A 22,476-nucleotide genomic window follows, 5' to 3' on the forward strand; every position below is an offset into this window, starting at 1 on the left:
CAGCGTGACCAGCAGGAGTAGGGAAGCGATTGACCCCCTGTACTGAGCAACGATGAGGCCACACCTTGAATATTGTGTTCAGTTTGGGGCCCCTCACTACAAGAAAGACATTGAGGTGCTGGAGCATGTCCAGAGAAGGGCAATGAAGCTGGTGAAGGGTCTAGAGCACAAGCCTTATGAGGAGCGGCTGAGGGAACTGAGGTTGTTTAGTCTGGAGGAGGCTGAGCAGAGACCTTATTGCTCTCTACAGCTACCTGAAAGGAGGTTGTGGTGAGGCGGGTGCTGGTCTCTTCTCCCAAGTGACTAGTGATAGGATGAGAGGAAATTGCCTCCAGTTGCATCAAGGGAGTTTTAGACTGGATATTAGGAAAAATTTCTTTACGGAAAGAGTGGTGAAGCATTGGAACAGGCTGTCCAGGGAAGTAGTGGAAGTCACCATCTCTAGAGGTATTTAAAAGACACACGGGTGTGGTGCAAAGGGACGCAGTTTAGTGATGGACTTGGCAGTGTTAGGTTAAGGGTTGGGCTTTGTGATCTCAGAGGTTTTTTCCAACCTTATTCTATCATTCTATGACCCGACAGCCTACTGATTTCTATGGCACTGGCTTCAGCATGGCAGAAGGCAAAGCTCTCCCCACTTCTTTCCCCATTGCCCTGCTGTTTCTTTTTTCCCCAAATCAGGTGAGCCAAACAAGAGTGTTTAATTCTAGAAGGATGTAGCAGATCGCACCCCACCGCTTCCCACATTGGACTTTTTAAAAATGTAAGTTGCCATAGGTTTTTCTTTAAGCAAATCTGTCAGCAGCAGACTTGCTTTGTATTATTACCAAGAAATACGGTGTCCCTGGATGTTGAGCAGGTATGTGTAGTTTACCAAGCCATGGAAAGACAGCAGGCAGAACAAGACTGTAAATGTCAAAATCTACTCAGGAAACATCAGTGATAATGGCAGTCATTAAGAAACAGGCATATAAACCAAAAGAAGTGAAAAGATACATTGCCAATCTTTTAAGTGCCTGTTTATTTTCTTCTGATTGTTTTCTCTTTGTCCAGTGGGTAATAAGAAGGGGTATCTTTGCATTTGCTTTATTCTCTGCCTGACACTGAAATACACTGTTTTATAATTAGACCACTAGGATAATTTTCTCAGACTCCCTCATTATAAAGGCCTTCTGATGGATATGATCATTTGAACTGTCAGAGATGAGTTTTCTTTTAATTCTTTGGATTATGAAAGATAGACTGGAGGCAAAGGCTAATTGTCTATGTGTTACAAGCGTAGGTTTTAAAGGCAGAAGTAAATGGCTGGAATAAACACAGGATGGCACGAGTTTACAGTGAAGCTCCCTGCACCAGTCACAGTGAGGAGGGAGCCTAAGATGGTAGGGATTATCTCCTCTTTCCCTTGCCAGCACAGGTGATCTGTCGTATGCAAGGAAATCCTGCAGTGACAATATAATCCATTTGTGCAGAATCTACTCTGTGTTTGCACTCTCCTAGAAATTTATTCAAAACAAATATTTAAGTTGTGCATGGATTATGCTGGGGGCAGACTGTAGTCCTCAAATTTGATTTTTGCACTATAATTTCTGTGTTTCTTTGGGTTGACTAATGGGGACTAATCCTGACATCACTAGACAGCATAACTTTTGGTACCTTTGAAACATACCTCATCTCTAATAGACAGCTTGACAGAGTAGAGAAACATACATCTGAATTTGAACCTAAGTGCACATCCTTCTCACTCCGGTAAGTGACAGAACTTTTATTTGCACAGGCTTTTCTTGTTCTTCTAATCCTGGCAGTGGTGGAGAATACTGTCAGACCACCTGAACTCAGGTTCAGTTGAAGTCTTGGAATAGCTTTAGATAGAACATTAACATTCTTCAACAGACAACTACTTGCAGTTAAACACAGAATATTTTATCTGAAAAAAAAAAATTGAAATTGGTGCTATTTAATGGTTATTTAGGTACAAAACTGTCGTGTCTTGAAAGGATCCTGGTTCCATTTTTATTTTTTCCCTTGAGGAACAGAACATGTGAGTAATATAACAGATTGGTATTAATTTACTGCTCAAACTAAAATGTGTTCAAAGGAGATGTGACTTCAACCATTTCTGGTTTTCTGATTCTAAAATATTAAAATCCAAAGCCCACTACTTGTAATTATAGCAATTTGTGTATCCCTTTTGATCCCTCTGTTCACATCTCTGTTGTTTGTCAGGTATACTGTGTCAAGACAGGACTATATCTGGGCTTTGTTTGTAGCTTCTTTTTTGCACTATTGGGTTTTTTGGGGGGTGCCATCTTCTGTTTTCTTCTCAGCACATTATCAGCATTGTGCTGGAAGACTCATGTTTGAAAAATTGAATATTAAGTCCACTGTTGGTTGAGTTTCCAACTCTGGAAGCTTGGGGAGAGGGGAAGGATAGGAAAGACTGACATTGAGACTTAAAGCTTGCACAATTCTAAATACATAGTTCTTCAGAGGGGCTGATGACTTGCAGCTGCTACTGACTTTGGCTGGTACTGTGAGTATTTGGCACTTCTGAGAAATGCCATTGTCGATCCACTTCACCATGACTGAATAACTTAAGATTTTATTTTTTTTTTTGCGCGTAGAGTGGGGGATATAACGATAAGTTAATGTTAAACACATCCATTACTTGTTAGCCTCCCAGGTGTCTCTTTCTGTCTGACCCCACGTAGATGGGCAGTGAAGCAGTTGCAGATGGGAGAGCCCCAAGACCTGAAAACCAGCCAAACCCAGCCTGTTTTCATGAAACTGGGTGTCAATGCTTTTTTTTTTTGAATCTTCCCTTCAAACTCCTCTGCTTACTACCTCATCAAAATCAATCACTTTCTAATTAACTAGTCAGATGCCAATGCAGTTTGCCAAAATTTTATTATTCTGGTCTCATAGTTACAGCATGCAATTATTTAAATTTCTGCTGCTCCCACTTTGATGGAACTGGGTGAAGGAATCTATGGGAGCCTAAGGGAGCTCTGTAATGAGAAACAGTTGCTGGAAGGTGAGTAACCCTTTTGCTTCTCAAGGTTTGCAATATGAGGAGAACGGAAAAAAACACATGTGCTCCCTTTTTATGTTCCAACATCCACGGGGAAGAAATTAATGCAAAAACCAGCTTCCACATGTTTTTCTCAGGTTTATGGTTAGATTTTTTTTCCTAGTTGGGGGTTAAACAATTATACTTTTGGGGGTATTACAGTAACATTCACAGCTGAAGGTCAGGTCTTTAGTAAGAACTACAGAAAGAAACACAAGACAATATTCTTTACGAGAGCTGGGCATTACAAAGTGCTATAATACACAGCATCGAGATACAGCCTCTGTTGAACAACGAAATTCCTCATGAAACATGCACACACATTGGATATCTTGAGAATGGGATTTACAAAAGATAACATCATGAGTGGAGAACTAAAGGATCATACAATTAAGAAACACAGAGGTGATGAAGGGTGCCTCATCCTTTCTACTTAAGACAGGAAGGCATCGAAGTCTTGACCGCCAGAGTATTCACAGCAGTAAACCTTCTCCTGGGCTGAAGTGCCTAAGGTAACTCTGTCCACTTTCTTAAAAATGGTAGCAAGAAAGCTTTGTCATAACTGAAATACTCAATGCTTTTCAGGAGGGTGTAAGAACTCTTCTAAGATTTTAAATATGTTTGATTTGGTATGCTGACTGAGATTTTATTTATATGTATCCCAGATGTTAACTACTGGACTAGAAAATGATATGGACCTTCATTTTTTGCCTCAGTGAGAACACAATCATTTACATGAGGTTTCAACAAAGGAGACAGAGGTACATCGCAGACTGCCTAATAGCTTGCTGGTGAGCAGCCCAGAGGTTTTGCACGTTCTCCCAATGTTTTGGTACCACTGGTGTTCTGCTGTGACCCAAAACTTTATGTCACAGGACTGTCTTTTTTTTTGTATATACCCATATAGCTCTTATCAGCCAGAGATAAACAGAGGCTTGAGTTCATGGTGCCAAAAGACTTTAGCTTGTGTTTGTGCTGCCTGTAAGGCTGTCCATTAAACTCCTTATAGGTACAGGGAGAAGTCAACTGTTGCCTGCCGGGGCTCAAGCAGAGAATGAGCTAACACAAGTGAAGAAGCAGAACCTGGGACTTGTGTTCAGCTCCTGAAACAAACTCAACATAGCAATCAAGTTCTTACCTCGCTGGTTCTTTGTTTAGGCTGTGTTTTGGAGAGTATTAATGTCAGATGTTGTCAGTCTCTACCCCAGTGCCTGAGATCAGTGCATGCGTGTGGTGCAGTCCTTTCTGTGCCAAAGGCCTGGCTTATGGGTATTCTCCTTTATCCTCTGAGATTATGGCCACACTGTTGTGGAACGATTGCCTGTGCCTTCGTTATCCATGCTAACAAAGTAACATGCTGCAGAGCACTCTGCTCTTCAATTATATCTGCAGGAAAAGGCTATCTGGCTTGCTAGTGAGTCTCACAGACACTCTCTCAACTGCCTCTAGAAAACTATTCTGCCACAGAGAGATTCTCAGACTGAAGCAGTTCCCTTTTCTTTTTCATCTGTGTGTTCACAGCTTGAATCAACTCCGTGTTTTAAATAAAACCATCAGCTAGATAATGAAGCATGCAACTATGTATGCTAGCAAGAATTGGAAGAGCAAATAAAGTAAATTAGCAAGTGTGGCACCTATATTATTATAAAGCAGTAAGTGTTTCCTGTTAAAATTTTCAGGCATGATGAATCTAATTCCTACATTATTTTATTGGGAAATAAGAAATTTAATGACAAAGGCTGCTTTCTAGGGTATAAGAGAACCTGAAGCAAAGGCATGTCAATTAACTCACTGGTCTCCAAAAAAGATCAGAAAAAGAAGATGAAAATAATCAAACTCACCTTGAGCCTGTTAAATGCAGCCTTCAAGATCCGCGTTTCCCTCTCACTCTCAGGAACAACTCGTATGACTTTATCCCTGCCAACAGCAGAACATCGAATTGACCATTTAAGGCTCTTTGCATCAGCACAATGCAACAGTAAAGAGGTTCAGACAGCTACTGTACTTTGTACTCTTTTTCAGCATCTTCAAAATGTCAGGTGAACTGGAGCTCTGCTTCTGAACTTGCTCTCTGGATGATACGCTTCCATAGAAGTTATTTCCTCTTTACAGATCAGGGTGTCAGCTTGACCCTTCATTTCTATGCATATGCTTTTGTTCATTACTTCTAATTTAAACCATTCAGGCTAACATCTTCCAAACCTCAGATCGAAACAACTTTTTTTCCAAAACAGATAATTTGTTTCTGAAGACAAGACTAGGTAAGGTACATTACTTTTATATGTTTAAACATTCAATGGGCTTTGAAGAGTGCAGTGTTCTCATGCATTAAAGGGCGGATTTGACTTTAGAAGAGAGGCTGCCTTCATATCAGGGCCATATCTTTTTCTTTATCCGATAAAGCTTGCAGAATTTTTCTGAAGCAAACAGCAATACAGGCTCAGAAAGTTCTAGATAACAGCAGTTCATTTTATGCACTTTCTTTAGCAGATCTCAACAAACATAACTTTGCAAAAAGGAAACAAGACACTGAATAGCTGTCCATTCAATGACCACCATCTGTGTCATGAACTACAGGAAACTGGAGACCACAGAAAATACAAGGGGTTATCATGCAGCTAAATCAACATCATCATCATGATCCTTACGCAAGACAGCTGATACAATTTACGTGGCTGGTGCTAATTCCGTAATTTTCCTGCATTTTGAATGTTTTATTTTGTACTTTTGGTAATCAGTACTTCTCCTCTTCCAAGAGCCCTTGGAGCATATCATTGGCTCATATGCATAGTAATGCATATCTTTATTTCTACAGCTCTGTCCACTAGCCAGAACCTCCTTTAAAAAAACTTCAATACCTCCATTTTCCTGATTATCTGGGAATTTTATGCAGTAGAACTTCCCTTCACATTGAGAGGAAGTTTGTTACTTCAATATATTGTGAACTCTGTAACCTTTCTGAAGCTTCTGAGTCTGCTCAGAAGACATGTGATTAACTAGAAGCAACACTGGTGAGCATGCCTTCACTGGGCTCACTGTTTTAGGAAAGCTCCCAAGCTTCTGTTTTCAGCAAGCAGGCAGTGGGTCTTGCCTTTGGCGTACTGCAGCTGCAGCTCTGGTAGGACTCATCTTTTTTGCAAGAATCCTTAATGGAAAGCATCAAATATCACAGAATCACAGAATCACTAGGTTGGAAAAGACCCACAGGATCATCGAGTCAAACCATTCCCATCAATCACTAAACCATGCCCCTCAGCACCTAATCCACCTGTCTTTTAAACACCTCCAGGGAAGGTGACTCAACCACCTCCCAGAGCAGCCTGTTCCAGTGCCCAATGACCTTTTCATATCATCACTATTGCATTGAGAATAATACACTGGTTGTTTGATTCCGTAATACTAATAAATACTGAATTCTGAAATGTTTCATTCCACCTCTTTCTGGCAATCCTTTTCCCTTCCCCCATTCTTCTTTAGTCTTTTCTTTCCAGTCAACATCTGCTCCCCTTTGTTAGCCTCTGATCCTTCTTTCTGTCTGAGCTCCCCAGTTTTGGTTCTCACCCCTGCTGAGCTTTCCCTGTAGACTAGTCCCAGCCCTGAAACTCAACCTTAAAGATTTTGGTCCAGTGAGACTCCAGGTTATGACTGCAATAACACTGATGTACCCAGACAAGTGGACCTCCGTCTGCTCTGCTCATCTACCACCTTACCTGAAAAATACTCTTTACCTAAGGAGGAAGATTTCTGAAGAACCTTTGTTATACTTTGGCAGATCTAAAATTTTAGAGGAAATGACTATACTTTTGAGCAAAGTTTAACCTCCTATATAGGAATTTACACAGAAAGGAACAAGCCTCTTGGAGTACTACAACTACTGCATCTTTTCAAGGAAAAGAGATGCTTTTAATTCATCACACATAGAACAGTAATATTTTTTCCTATTACTCATTTCTTTCAAAGTATTAAATTGCTGTTAAGAAGGAAATGGGTAAAAAGAAGTAATGATTTCCCAGGCCATGTGAAGTTGCAGTAACTAATGAACATTCACTGGATATTCCTGGAAGGATTGGGAAAACCAACATATAGAAACCAGACTGTAATGAAATAAGTAGCTAAGCATGTGCTACGCAGCTGTAATGGAATTTCAAAGGAATGGATATCACTTAGGTACAGTCTAAACTGTCTTGGATTAGCTCAGGAACTCTGTCATTTCCAACGTGATGAAAGACCTGCCTTAAAGAGGAAAATATTGGTGCTGTGACAGATTGATCACTTGACATATAGTTGGGAAATGCCTCAAGCTGTGGCTGGGTCTGATGCTAGGCAGCACAAAGCAAGCAGTTCAGCATATCTGGTAACACTACTAATTTACGAGAAGATGGTTAAGCCATTATGACAAGGAATTTTCATTTTTTCTGCATGCAGGAGGCAGGAATACACTGAATTCCTGAGACCTGTCTGCTAACATTCACTTCTGTAGGCTAGCCAGCCAGTGGATAATCATTCTACATTCTTCAAGAAAGCACAGGTATCAAATCCAGCTTTACTCCTGATATCTACCAGACAAAAACCATAGTCCTAAAGTTATTTTTTAGCTTTACAGCTTTTCTAATTACACTTGAAACTAAAAAAAAAAATAGAATTACTACCTTAAACACTATGCAATACCTAATGAATTTAAGGAAGAGATCCAACAGCATATCCAGTATCTAAAAGGCAGCAACAAAGGTCACAGACTAATGTGGCTGACAAATGGCAGCTGTACTCCAAACACTCAGAACCAACCCCTGGTGAGGTCCTCTGCCCTTCCTCATGTCTAATTGTTGAGGAGAAAGAAGTGAATGATGATACATCTAGGGAAAATTGATTCTCACTGTCTTACCTGCAGACACCTGTCAGCACTTGGCTGATTTATGAGGCAAGGTTATTTTTCTAAGCATAATGTCTCTAAACCCCTTTCTTTTTTAAAGTCTATTTTTAAAAATTTCTAAACAAACAGCAAGATGTGATATATTTTGTAGGAATTAATACAGAACTTTACATCAACCAGGACTAAATTTCAATTAGGATAGCCACTAAGCTAATGGAATTTAAAGCTAGGACTTAGTAAGATTATTTCAATTTTCTGTATATACAGTTGAAAGCTTTTGCAAAGAGCAATACACCAGCTTCATGAAATGAACTGACCAGATAAGACTGGTGAGCAAACAGTAGAAGCGAGACTACCAGCATCCCCAGGGACAGCTTTGTGTCTGAGCAAAATGAGTGACCAGCTGTTGGCTAGTACTGACACGCAATACTTTTTTCCTCCTTCATTACCCCCTTATATTTTCAAGAATAGTATAGAAGATTACACAGCTGCCTTTGAAACACAGAATATGCTACATGGGCCTGGGAAGGGTGATATTCCCTGCTGCCAATGGTAACTCAAATCTATTAGTTTATTTCTTTTAATTTACCTTTTTCCATTTACTTCATACTTCTACTTGTCTATGAACAGACCAGATGGATTCAATGAAACTGTTCTGTAGCACACATATGACTTCCTTACCTATGGAATTAGTGGTTCTCTCTCACGAAACTTTGCCACTGAAGTCACATGGGACAAAGTGCATTTATGGAAATTCCTCATTTCCTTGAGGAAAATCCATCTTATTGCTCTATTTTCCTGATTAATGTGAACCTTAATCACCTCTCTCCTCTCCCATGCAGTCCAGCAAAAGTATGTTTACAAAGGCTTTATGAGTATTTTAAACACAGTTTGAGGAATGATATGTTATAAATCAAATACCTACAGAAAAAAATCTGAAAGAAAATAAATCCCCACTTAGAAGCATGCATTGCTAATGGCAGAAGGAGGGATTATAGGTCTTGAGAACAAGTTGCCATAGCTGCTGCATTTAAGAGGTTCATTAATGTTTGGGAGCTAGTTACACACTGAAAGACACATCTGAGAAAAGCTACAGCATGGAAGTCTCTCATCAACTCCTGATATGCCATGAGGTATCATTTGTGATGAAAGATTGATTGCTTCATTCCCTTTTCTCTGTTAAATTCTTCTACTAATCAAATTTTAAGAAAAACTCAAACTTTTTTTTTTTTTACTTTTTATGAGCTATGTTTTACTTGATCTTTCATTCAAATACCTGCACATTTTCAGCTGTGTCACTGCTACTGAACGGGGTATGTAATTTATTTGCCTTAAAGAATTTTTCTCAAGGACTAATTAATAAGCCAGTCTTTGAAAAACAGAAAGGAAGAAATTTATACTTCTATATTCAAGACTCATGCTTTTCCCTTAAATTTGTATTAATTTATATATATATATATAATTTAAACAGAATCTTTATAGAAGGCCTGTGCAAAATTGTCAAATTCAGTACATGGTTTCCTTTAACAATAAAGAGGAAGACCTTAGGACAGCAGGTCTTCTCTAGTACTCTGTTCCTCTCGTTGTTTGTAATCCAATCCAAGATAATTCCCATCCTTGGAGAAGTAATTTCATAGTATCATAGAATCACTAGGTATGAAAAGAACTCTTGGATCATCGAGTCCAACCACTCCTCCCTGCCACTAAACCATGTCCCTGAGCACCTTGTCTACGTGTCATTTAAATACCTCCAGGGATGGTGAATAATCTTGGTTGATGGGATATCTGCAGATCATATCATCAGATACCCTTGTAACTCTTCTCTGTAGCTGTTCCTGGCTACCCTGCTTGTGAATATGGACCAAAAGCACTTTGTAAACTTTGCTATTCCTTTCAAAAATCTCCACTCCTACACACTCAATCATATGGTCCAATAACAAAGAGCTCACAGCCATCCTATAGCTTAATATTGCATTGTTATTTTTTCTTGCCCTTAATTCAACCCAAGAGAAATTCCTATACGTATGATCTTTACATTTCAACTATTAAATTTCATCTGCTTCCTTGATTAAATAGCTTACTACAATAATTTAGGGATAAAGAAAACCTTTTTGTACTTTTGTGGGTAATGATAACTCAAGGCATAGAATATGAAGGATAAAAGCATGAAGCAATTCCTGTTGCTGAATGGGACAAATTCTGGAAGTATTTGGCTATTCCTGATAGATTGAGCTCAAGAGATTGCCCAAGACCTAGATTCTCAAGCTCTCATGAATGTATAAAGGCATTCAGCATTAGCGAGAGGAAGTCTGTATTCGTTACTGTACTTGGCACAGAAACACAAATAACTGATAAGTGTGTGAGTTTGTAAGTGTATAAAACAGAGATCAGAGGAATTGCCTCATACATATTTTAAAAAGTAAATGTCAAGATGTTGAGCTTAGTTTTAATTTAGGACTTACCATTAGTGTTTTCTATGTATTTATTCATTTATGCAAGTTACAGCAAGAAGGATGAAAATATTTATGGAGTAAAAAAAAAATGTTATGGCATGAAACACTGTTGCATTGAAATGTCTGCAGCATGTTAAGTTTCCCCAAACTATTCTGCTATGCCTCGTTATCTAGTTTGCTTCCATAGAGTGATTTTGTATTTTAAGTCACGGAAAACACCTTTAGTGTCACTGTACAAATAAACGACAAGTAGGACAAGCGTCTCCATGGTCTTCCAGGAGGACAGGATCTATAGATTTCAAAGCTGGGAAATACATCAAATTTACAGAGTGTAGTAAGGAAAACGCTGGGTCTACTTCTCTTTCGTCAGTGTTACTGCAGTAGGCTGCTGTGCTTCCATGGATTTCAATGGAGTTATCTCTTCATTCTTGCTACGATAGGCAAGAAAAAAGCAGCAGGCTTTTTTTTCCATGACAGTACAATCAGTTATTCCTGTATTTCAGATAAGGATAACAGAGACTTGGGCACTGAACTGTTCATTAACTCACTATGTTATTTCAAAGAAGCAATTGTCAATCTGCACACATTAAACCCAGGAACAAGTATACATTATGTTAACCGCTAAATTGTACAACAGACGACAGAGATTCTCAAAGGGAGCCCTCTTATTTACCCCACAGGGAAATGAACAAGGTGACGATGCTGATGTGAGGCAGCAAAACTTTGTGCCCAGGCAGATGTCCCTGACACTGCAGACGAGGAGAGTCCTTCAGCAAGGGGACACCTTGCACATCTGCAAGGTGGATACTTGGTCAAGGTCAAGACTGAGATGAAACTGTATTTAAAAATTTGTCTCCAAACAATCTGTATGGCAGAATATCTTCCCATCAGCTGAAAATCACACTGCAGGAAAGGAGTGGATTAAGTATGTATATATAGCAAAAATGTAAAATACATTCTTTGAATTAGAAATGCCAGACTGTTGGTCTCCATGATTCTCGGTACAATGTCATTTTTGCTCTCTACCAGATGCCTTGAATAAAGAGACCAACGAGACAAACAAACCTAGCAACAAGTCAAACTGTCCACAAAAGCTACAGCTATACTTGGGAGTGTTTCTCAGTTTAACACACAACCTGGGTGTATTTCAAGTTTAGTCCCGAGTGACCACACCACACTGCATTCAACCATTGTTTCGCTCTGAAGAGATGCAAGGTGCATGTCCCTAATGTAGAAACAATACGTATAAATTCCACCAAATGCACTTTTCATTTAGCATTGTCGGGTTTTGTGCAATAAAATGTTTTGAAAAACTTGGAAATATTTTTGCGTTCTTAGTTATGCAATGGGTTTCCTTTAAGCCAATGTTCAAACATATTGTTTTGAAATAAATATGAAAATAAAACTGCTTAATTACATTTTTCATGAACATGGAAATCAAGCATGAGGCAGGAGGAGAGAGGAATAATTTTAATGAAAAATTATTGGCTTTTAATCAGTCACGTTGCAAAAATCTAGAGCTTTAGAGAATTACACATTGAAAAGTGGAGCTCTGATTCTGCACCACACATACATCAAATTGCAGTACATTTACTGAATCGTTTTTCCTTACTGAAATCAATCCAATTACCTGCAATGGAAAATTAGGGGTGCATGTGCCTGCAGTATGACATGTTATTTTACTAACTATAATAGATTTTTAATGTCATATTTTTATACTTTTCAACTGAAGATCAGGCATTTTGTTAACGTGAAATTTCAAAACAACATTTTGGAGCTAGATGTAGTATTACCAAGAGAAACCTTATCACTCACAGCATGTCATCTCTTGAGAACCACTTATCCATGGTGATGAATTTATAGATGAGGTTTAGAAACCTTCCATGGTGAAATATTTTTAGCACACAAACAAGAAAACACCTATCCAGCTGCTTCACACAGCAGCTTTCCAGCTTTATTGATGCATATAGTCTTTTTGTTTATGCATCCATTTAAACTAGTCTCGAGCTCACTAACTTGTTGCCTGAGCCTTTTTGTTTGGAAATACATGTTTTACATCCTTTTATACCTTATCCCATTTGCTTCTCATACCATAGGAATTACGTGATAATGTGCCCAATGGAAGGAACTGGCTCCCATGGAGAGTTGGTGCTGTGAGCCCGGATGCGTGCAGGCAGTCCTCCCCGTCACACTCACTGCTCACAGGCCAGCAGCTATAAAGTTTACTGCTTTCAGCACTTCTACCAAGATTTTGCCAGAAGCATAAATAAGAGAGAAGAATAAAGCTAGAAAATATATGCTGCTATTTAAGTGGAACCAAATCTAGGACGTGCACGTGAATATACATGTCACCTTATACTTCATTAAAATTAATAGTACACCTAATTGCTTGCAGGATCTGAACATTAGAAGCTATTTGTGTATATCAGTGAATTAAAACCCAACAACCAAGAAACGTGATCATCATAAATATTTTCTTCGTTATTCCTTTTATAGGCTGTGAAAATCAGCACAATGGCCACGTAGAAAAAGCACCTTTGGTTTGATAACGTCAACTTTTAAACACACTGGATTTTGGTTGGATGTTATTTTTTAGAGGAGGGGGAGAGTAGGGTGTCTGTTTATAAGGTAAAGCAATTTTACATATCAGTAAAGGCAATTCAGATGCATCCATGGAAAGCCTGAGGTCAGCAGTATTTAGAAGCTGTGTTGTGGAAGCCACCCAGCCTTGCTTTGCTGGATATGGAGCTCCTTTCATGAAGACTGTGCAAGACTCCCAATACCTTTGCATTTGTCTAGCCCATTGGGATACCACATTTTATCCTTCCTATGCACTTTTATAGCCATAAATTTAGGTTCCAACTTGGCACAATGGGCAGACTACCCATACGACATTGTGATAAGTAGCACTGACGCTTGTGCTGACCAGTTACCTGTTAAGATGGGCTGCTGTACCTTTTATTGTTCATTCAGCTGGATCCAAAAGGTTTTGGTTTTCAGCATCATAAGTAAAAGCTTAAAACCCCCCCCGAACCTGATAAGTGACACATATAAACAAAACAGCTATGCATAATTTGATGTGTCTAAATCTCTGAACTTAGTCTTGATATGCCTATACACAATCTGACTCTCCTTTGATCCTGATTATCTAAAACTAATACTTTTCTTCTTTGTCCTCATGGCACAAAACAGTCTTGAGTACCTTACACAAAACTGACCTGCTATCCTATGACTGAAAAATCCAGCGCTGAAAATAGAGCACTGAAGAAAACCAAGGCACATCAAATGCAGACTACTACTTAAAAATCCAAAATCAAACTGAAGGCTTGGGGAGGGTATTAAATATTTCAGTGGCAATGAAATTATTTATTCTCTGAAGACAGTTCCTGTAAGGCAGCTGCACCGGCCATTAAGGCAATTATATTTTGCCATTTTCATAAGCTGCTTAAGAAGTAATTTTTCTCCATTAGATTAATGTTGTGTCAGTTCTCTACAAAATCAGTTCTGACTAAAGAGAATATTGAAGATACATGTTGCATAATTATGGAAGTAAAATCTTGGGATTTAATTCTTTACTGCATTAATAATTGTTTGGGCAGGAAGGCTCAGCTAGAAATCACATAGGCCAAGTCTGTGAAAGATAACAAAAAATCTTTCTACAAATATATAAATAATAAAAGGAGGACTAGGGAGACCATACAGTCCCTATTGGACACAGAAGGAACAACAGTGACAGGGGATGAGGAAAAGGCTGAGGTACTTAATGCCTTCTTTGCCTCAGTCTTTAGTTGTAAGGAGGGTCATTTCGTCTGTGTAAAAACCCAGGAGCTAGAGGAGCAAAATGAGGCTCCCGTAATCTAAGAGGAGGTGGTCAGAGCCTTGCTAGCCCAACTAGACACCCACAAGTCTATGGGGCCGGACGGGATTCATCCAAGGGTATTGAAGGAGCTGGCGGATGTGCTGGCTAAACCCCTTTCCATCATCTTCCAACAGTCCTGGAAGACTAGGGAAGTCCCACTGGACTGGAGGCTGGCTGATGTTGTGCCCATCTACAAGAAGGGTCACAGGGAGGACCCAAGGAACTACAGGCCTGTCAGTCTGACCTCAGTGCCAGGGAAAGTCATGGAGCAGGTGATCTTGAGTGCTATCATGAAGCACATACAAGAGAACCGGGTGATCAGGCCCAGTCAACATGGGTTCACAAAAGGCAGGTCTTGCCAAACTAACCTGATCGCCTTCTATGACAAAGTGACTCGGCTGCTGGATGAGGGAAAGGCTGTGGATGTGGTCTTCCTGGACTTCAGTAAAGCCTTTCACACAGTCTCTCACAGCATTCTGCTTAGGAAACTGTCAGCCTCTGGCCTGAACAGGCGCACACTCTCCTGGGTGGAAAACTGGTTGGATGGCCGGGCCCAGAGAGTGGTGGGAAATGGTGTGAAATCCAGCTGGAGGCCAGTGACAAGTGGGGTTCCCCAGGGCTCAGTGCTGGGTCCAGCCCTGTTCAATGTCTTTATCAATGACCTGGGTGAAGGCATTGAGAGCACCCTTAGCAAGTTTGCGGATGACACTAAGCTGGGTGGAAGTGTGGATCTGCTGGAGGGCAGGGAGGCTCTGCAAAGGCATCTGAACAGGCTGGACCGCTGGGCAGAGTCCAATGGCATGAGGTTTAACAAGGCCAAATGCCGGGTCCTGCACTTGGGGCACAACAACCCTGTGCAGTGCTACAGACTAGGAGAAGTCTGGCTAGAAAGCTGCCTGGAGGAGAGGGACCTGGGGGTGTTGGTTGACAGCCGACTGAATATGAGCCAGCAGTGTGCCCAGGTGGCCAAGAAGGCCAATGGCATCTTGGCTTGTATCACAAATGGCGTGACCAGCAGGTCCAGGGAGGTTATTCTCCCTCTGTACTCGGCACTGGTGAGACCGCTCCTTGAATACTGTGGGCCCCTCACCACAAGAAGGATGTTGAGGCTCTGGAATGAGTCCAGAGAAGAGCAACAAAGCTGGTGAAGGGGCTGGAGAACAGGTCTTATGAGGAGCGGCTGAGAGAGCTGGGGTTGTTTAGCCTGGAGAAGAGGAGGCTGAGGGGAGACCTCATTGCTCTCTAACCACCTGAAAGGAGGTTGTAGAGAGGAGGATGCTGGCCTCTTCTCCCAAGTGACAGGGGACAGGACAAGAGGGAATGGCCTCAAGCTCCACCAGGGGAGGTTTAGGCTGGACATTAGGAAAAAATTCTTCACAGAAAGGGTCACTGGGCACTGGAACAGGCTGCCCAGGGAGGTGGTTGAGTCACCTTCCCTGGAGGTGTTTAAGGCACGGGTGGACGAGGTGCTAAGGGGCATGGTTTAGTGTTTGATAGGAATGGTTGGACTCGATGATCCGGTGGGTCTCTTCCAACCTGGTTATTCTATGATCCTATGATTCTATGACTTGGAATCCTAAAGAAACTTATGACCTTGGAAGATGCCATAGTATGATTACCCTAAGCAAAAAAGTGTGAAGTACGGCTGTGGTTAAGATAATAATGTTCAGATTAACTGCACCTCTCTAGCTTGTGGAAATGTCATCACAATTGAAAACGAGGCCAACTCTGCAGGTCTTCCCTGAGCAGTACTGTAACACTCCTGTGACTGCTAGCACAGTGCTGTGAGTAGACAGGATAATTTTGTTATATCATGATAGTCTGAAGATAAATGGGTCATGATGTTTCTAGATATCGAATAGAATGTCCCTTTCTTCCAAGATGAGTTCATAGACAGACCAGATGCAGAAACAAATTCTGAGTTGCTGATAGGAAGGACTTCAAGAATGACCTTAGGCAGGTGTCTTAGCAAAGTACCTCTTGAATAACTGTCTTATAGCTGCCTTACAGACCCAGGTCCATTCCACATCATGCTAGATCACCCAACCCTATATAGGCCATAATGGGAGATCGGCTTCTCAAAGACTATTCAGACTGCTGAAGATATGAATCACCCTCTGGAAGTCCTCTCTTCATCATCTACATAGTGACATATTTGTAGAAGAACCAATACAGTATAGAACACAATATATCAAAGCTATTTTATATTCTCCTCCTCTGATAGCTTACTTTAGGACCATCAGTTTTATTGCCTTTTTCCTCCCTTTAGGGAACCCAAACTCGCTCTTCTCTGACTCAAGAGTTATGATTGCTTTGAGCACTTTATTTTGGGCTTTACACGCTAACCTAACCACTCTGCACATTCTGACATGCTTCCTTGAATCAGTTGAGAATGACTTACATTCCTGTTTCTCATTAGCACAAGATAAAAGTATATTTTTAAAAGAAGTGTGACAAATAAGGATTACAGGCAATTAATCAATTAACAGGTCTTGGTGAGGCTATTTACTTAACCAAAGTCAGGTAAAATACTTTACCGAGGAATAAAAGCAGCCCATACATTATTGCTGTGTTGTAAGGCTGATATTTAACTTCTTGGCAGTCTATGTTTATAACTGTAAGGAGCAAGACTGATATTGCATACTTAAAATAAACTATTTCTTAAAATGTTTTCCAAAAGAACTTGGTGGTTTTATCTTTTTTTTGTTGGTGTTATTATACATTGTTTTATTTAAGTCAGTGGAGTTGAACTTGTTTGCATAAACTGAGAATCTGGTCCTGGGTTTTTGTATCTGCTGACACTTGTGATGTGCAGGCGTTAGGGCAAAATGTTTATTGCAGGACGTTTATTGCCCTGCAATTCCTAAAACCATTATTGGTACTCTTTTAAAAGATACCTACCTTACATGGGCAAATAAATCTTTCTGCCATACAGCTTTCATAGCAACATTTTCCATCCTGATGGCTTTACTTCTTTTTTTCCCCGATTAAAAATATCCTGATCATAGTATGAGTTATAAGTAATACCCAACAAAGCTGCTAACACTGAGGTTCTCCCAGTGATACCAGAAGGCTCACTGAGCTGATGCACATTGAAGTAATAGTTTACACCTGAAACATCATTTGGTAGTGATGAGAATTTCAGGTAAACAGGAAATGATGAGAAATTCCAGAAACTTCCCCATTCTGCATGGAAAGAAAATTAAAACTTTTCTATTTTAAATCAATAGAAAGACTTGGTAGCCCAGAACAGCATGGGTATAAATACAGCAGTGTGCAAAAACTGTTCAGGTGCTTGGTCTTAGTGACATAGTGAAGGGAATTACAGGAATAAGGTGTATTTTAAGGACTCTTTTTGCTTGTTTTTACTGTTCAGTGTTAGTTTGAAACTTCTCACAAGCTGCTGTCTTCCTCTGTGGCAGGAAGGGTGTCTAGGATTGGGAATCAGCCATTATAATGCAGTCTGCATGAAATAAGGATTAACAGAATTCTGACCTCATAAACGAGGGAGTAGGAGGGTTAGTGATGACTAATGATGATTAGGATCTACTATGAATGTTGAACTAATACAAATTGCTTTGTAGCCTGCTCCTAACAGATCCATATAGCTGTGCTTAACAGGGCAATCACGGATTTTATAGCATCTGTTAATAAAGGCATAAACTGTTTGTAGCAAGAGCTACAATAAAGCTCTTCAGATCTGCCCATTTGCCAGAGCAAAAAAAAAAGTCTGCTTTTAGACCTCTTTGTTCACATTTAGCTCATCTAGCACACTTAACATTCTGACTTTGTGCAAACGGTGAAAAGTCCAGCCTGACTTTTTTCAACCCTTTTCTGCTGAGGACAAACCTTTGCAAACTGTACAGGAAAATGAACCCCAGATAATCCGATTTTTACTTTCTTTGAATAGGAACAATAAAGATGGTGTTATTGAATCTTATTAATATTGTAAATAGCGCCAATACAAGTATTAACATTAATAAATATTAAAATGAAAAGATATTTTAGAAATATTTTTATAGTAGTAGATTCCTAAGCCACAAAGCAATGGAGATGAAAAATTTTGCCAGTTTGAATACATTCCTGGTATAGAGCAGTTATGACTTAAGTTTTAGGCAATACAAATCTTACGATAATGGGAAAATGATCTTCTGGAAAAGGAGCCAATGACTGAGTAAAGCTTTTAGAAAAAGAAGGGTGGATTGCTCTGGACAGAAGCTAGTCCCCATTACACCCACCAATTACAAAAACAACTAACCACAAATATAGCAATTTTGTACTCTCCTCTAAGAGACTTCAGACTCCCTATCAATGACAATCATTTGAGACTAGGAAGAAACCTTTGCTACAGACATGCTATTTAACAGCTGCAGTGTTTCAGACACCTTACCCTTCAGGGCTTAGTGTTGGAAAGACAGAAGCTACGCAAGCATTTTAATTCAGATCAGAAGCGTACCTCCAAAGTGAATGTGAGCATCCCTTCTTGCCAACACGTGGTTCACACTACAAAACAACCATAGGGCACGTGTCACATAGTGGACCATGCACAGGGTGAATGAACTGGATTTAACACGAGCTGAGAGATGCACTTGGGGTGCACGTAATGTGACCCAATCATAAATGGGCTTTCAGCCCACAGGATCAGTTCTTCCAGTCCAATGCAAAACCCAACCAGATTCATACAGTGTGGAGAAAGTCTGGTCCTCAGCAACTGTGGATCCACTCCCATCAGCATGTCTACACAGCACTACTTGCTAACTTAGACATAACCTGATAGGATCGTTGTATTAACCCAATATGCCAAGACTTATAAGTAGATCTTTGCTTAGGTTTAAACTTAACCAAAAGTCACACTTTAAATTTACCAAAGGTAGTATAATTACTGGAGGGCATTTTTTCCTACAGAAAATGACTCTAAGAATATGGATGCATATCCTATACTACTGCTTGCAGAAAGCTTTTTTTCCCCACTCAAATCCTTGTCATTAACACATGAGCTACGAGTCATCCTGCCTTCTGGTGAGGGAATTTTCACCCTCAGACTTTTGTCATAATTGAGATAAATCCAGATTTGCCAATACAACTCAGGAGATTGATTTCTTTGCAGAGAAATAAGAAGAAGGAAGTCAATCTATTTATCATCCAGAAGATTTTTATTAAAACATATTTTAAATACCTCAGCTTCCTCTTCTTTGGTGACAGTGAAATAATGGAAATACTCACAGAAATTTCTATGCTGTTAAAGGCCAATTTCACCAAAACCCACCCAGAGTAAGTTTTGTTTTTACTAGCTCTACTTGACACATGTTTTCTGCCTACAGGGGCACTACATTACACAAATGTTGAGATCTGAATGTTATCAAAGTCAGTACACACTTAAACGTGTAAAATAAGCTTTCTCAATTCCACATTAGACTCTTACATTAACTATTACAGTTTTAAGCAAGTGCCAATGAAACCAAAGCACTCTTCTTCAAAACCTCTCCATTAAATATGTTAATGATCCAGCTACACATGAACATAGCTTTCTAAAGGTCTTTTGCAAAAACATAAATTCTCTGTTCTGTACAGAGTATTTTAGAATCTCATGTCATTAGGCTAACTTTTAAAATTAAGTGCTGTAAAAGTCTAACTGCTAATTCTGAAGCTACTAGATTTCTTCCTCTTTTCAGCCTTCATGTTTAGCTATTTCTGAGTAACATACAAATGTTAGCCTTAAATTCAGAAGTATTTTGTCTGAGCCAAGAGTGGTGGATTTTACAAAGTGATTTGGTAGATTTTAAAGGCTCTTTATACACTCCAAAGTTTGTGCTTCACATTTATTCCGAAGGTCAATTGCCAAGAGAATGAACTGTGTAACAAAGAGGCTATCAGTTCGGTAGATAAAGCAAACAGATGCCTAATTCCCAAGGTAAATGAGTATTTGGGTGTTATTTGTCCACAGGAAGCCTGGTAATCTGCTAGAGCTTGAGACAGTCTGCCACAGCATTAAGTGGCATCCTGGTGCAGTGTCATTACTGTTGTAAATGATGGTGCTATCACACATGACCAGGCAAATACAGTACAACACGGAAATGCACCAGACACACGCCTGCTTTAGGGAGTAAAGCAGAATGACTGCTAGCTTGCCATTTGCTGTCACTTTGAATGTGGAAGTGAAGAGATCCCTGATGCTGTAATTCTCCTTAATGCTCACACTTAATGAGCAACACTTACTTAAAACTTGCCTGTGGGCATCCACTAAAGAGCAGAGTAGCTGCTGACTTCCCTTGTCCCACTGTTGTTCACAATGAAAACAGAGGAAGAAGCAGCAGTTCTTTTATTTACACTCCCTTTGATACCAATATTACAAATGAAACTATTAGTTTAATAGCATGCTTAGTAACATCACACTACAATGGTTCTTATATCAGATTATCAATAAAGATTCATAATCCATTGTTGTGGCCCATCACTGGTCCAAGGTTTAAGGGCAGTAGTGATTTCTAAAATGAGCACTAAACTGGAAGAGAAGTGGGAGCATCTTTACAACAAGAACACAGAGGGCATTGAAGATGGAGGCAGTGAGGGGAAAGGCTTGGGGCAGGGCTCAGAAGGAACAGACATCAAGAAGTAGAAAACGGGAATCTGAACGTGAAGAGGTGGGCAGTTGGAGGGACTAGCATAAAGACAGAAGGTTTTGCAACCTTACAACAAATGCAATCAGAGAAGGTCTATCTATAGAGGTTAGAAGGCATCTATGAAAACATTTGACTGTCACTCAGCATAACATATTGTCATTTAATAAATTTCTGGGGAGCAAGAGAAGTCAGTGATGCCTGTGATAAATAACACATAGAGCCAGAGAAGAGTCCAAACTGCAGTGCGCTGGCCTCACGCTTCTCTGCTTCCCTGGTCAGTGCTGACTTTCAGTATTCTAACAGTTTGCAGACTCTAAGAGTAGTTTAAAAAATTAAGAGTACAGGAAAACAAAAGCATTAGGCTGTTTATCTGCTAGGTTTGAGTATATAGGGTCACAGCGGAGACTAATTTTCCATGACATTTCAGATTATTAGGTATTTTTGATTGCACCATCTGAGCAGAAAAGAAAACCAAGAGAAGTCATTCTTAAGATCAGTACAAATATAACTGGATCCATGGCTCCAGAAAGCCTGATGATAATGAAGGCCCTAGACCATGCAGCAGAGCAGGTATGTCTAGTATACAGACAGGATTGCCAGATGAGGAGAAAGAGTACTAGGATGCTGTAATCAATACACGAATGGAATAGAACAAGAATGAACTATCTTGATTCCTCTGTTTCCTAGATCACTTCACATGGAAACTACTGATACTCCTATGAAGCAATTTTATGCTTCTATTAGGGTTTAATATCCAAGAGATATTATCAGAATTCATTTTCTTCCTAACAGCAGCTTCCATCTATTTCCAAAAGCAGTAAAGGGCTTGCTTCTTTGCAGACTATCATGTATCAAGAGATACAGAAATGGAACTATTTACAATCTGTCTGAGCAGTCAATGGATGTATTAATGCGGTTGGGAAATCTTTTAATTGTTTCTTTTGAATGTCTGCAGGCATAGAATTTCAGGTGATGCACAGGAATATTCGTGATCGTAACTCTTATAATACTGTAAATTTGTCCCAGTCCATGGAAAATGCATATTTAGAGGATAAATGTTATAAGCCACAAATACTAGGGCTGAGTGCGAAGCTTAATCTATATGGAGATCCGAGGCGGGGGGAGGGCAGGGGGGAAATAAGCCTAAACATTAAATGTTAAAGCTGCTGCAACCAGGAACACATGGCAGTCCAGACAGCTCATCATCAGTTAAAGCATGTGGCAAATTCAAAGGCCCAATTTAAAGCTGGCAATATAAAGTCTGTGCAGGCTGCCAAACAACCAGATGTCACATGCCTGGAAGAGTCTTTCCTTCACTGACACTCTGCTTATGGGTCCTGTGATTGATATCCAAAAAGGACAGCACAAAACATTCATGATCCGATGTGAAGTACTGTGGCCAGTGGCACAACTAAGAGCTCTTGCCTTTTTGGTGGTTTTTTTTTTTTGGTTAAATAAAAGGTTGGAAATCTCTCTTACGTATTTAAAACAAGAAAAATGACCCTTGAAATAGTTTCTCTTACAATTTCTTCAGCTTCAGGACTTATTCAGGCTCAAAATCTGTTACCAATATGACTTAATTTATGGAGAAATGTTTGTAAGAT

General features: G+C 39.8%; 1 protein-coding gene across 3 annotated transcripts in view; it reads right to left on the reverse strand.

Moving 5' to 3' along the window:
- The window catches only part of CPA6 (carboxypeptidase A6), an 87,182-nt gene that overhangs the window by 48,466 nt on the left and 16,240 nt on the right, over positions 1 to 22,476 (reverse strand). For all 3 annotated transcript variants that reach the window (XM_069854209.1, XM_069854210.1, XM_069854211.1), the window contains exon 2: positions 4,912 to 4,987. In XM_069854209.1, the coding sequence (XP_069710310.1) occupies positions 4,912 to 4,987 (76 nt within the window). The remainder of the gene's footprint in view (positions 1 to 4,911; positions 4,988 to 22,476) is intronic.

Source organism: Phaenicophaeus curvirostris, chromosome 3, assembly GCF_032191515.1.
Source record: "Phaenicophaeus curvirostris isolate KB17595 chromosome 3, BPBGC_Pcur_1.0, whole genome shotgun sequence".
Taxonomy (NCBI): domain Eukaryota; kingdom Metazoa; phylum Chordata; class Aves; order Cuculiformes; family Cuculidae; genus Phaenicophaeus; species Phaenicophaeus curvirostris.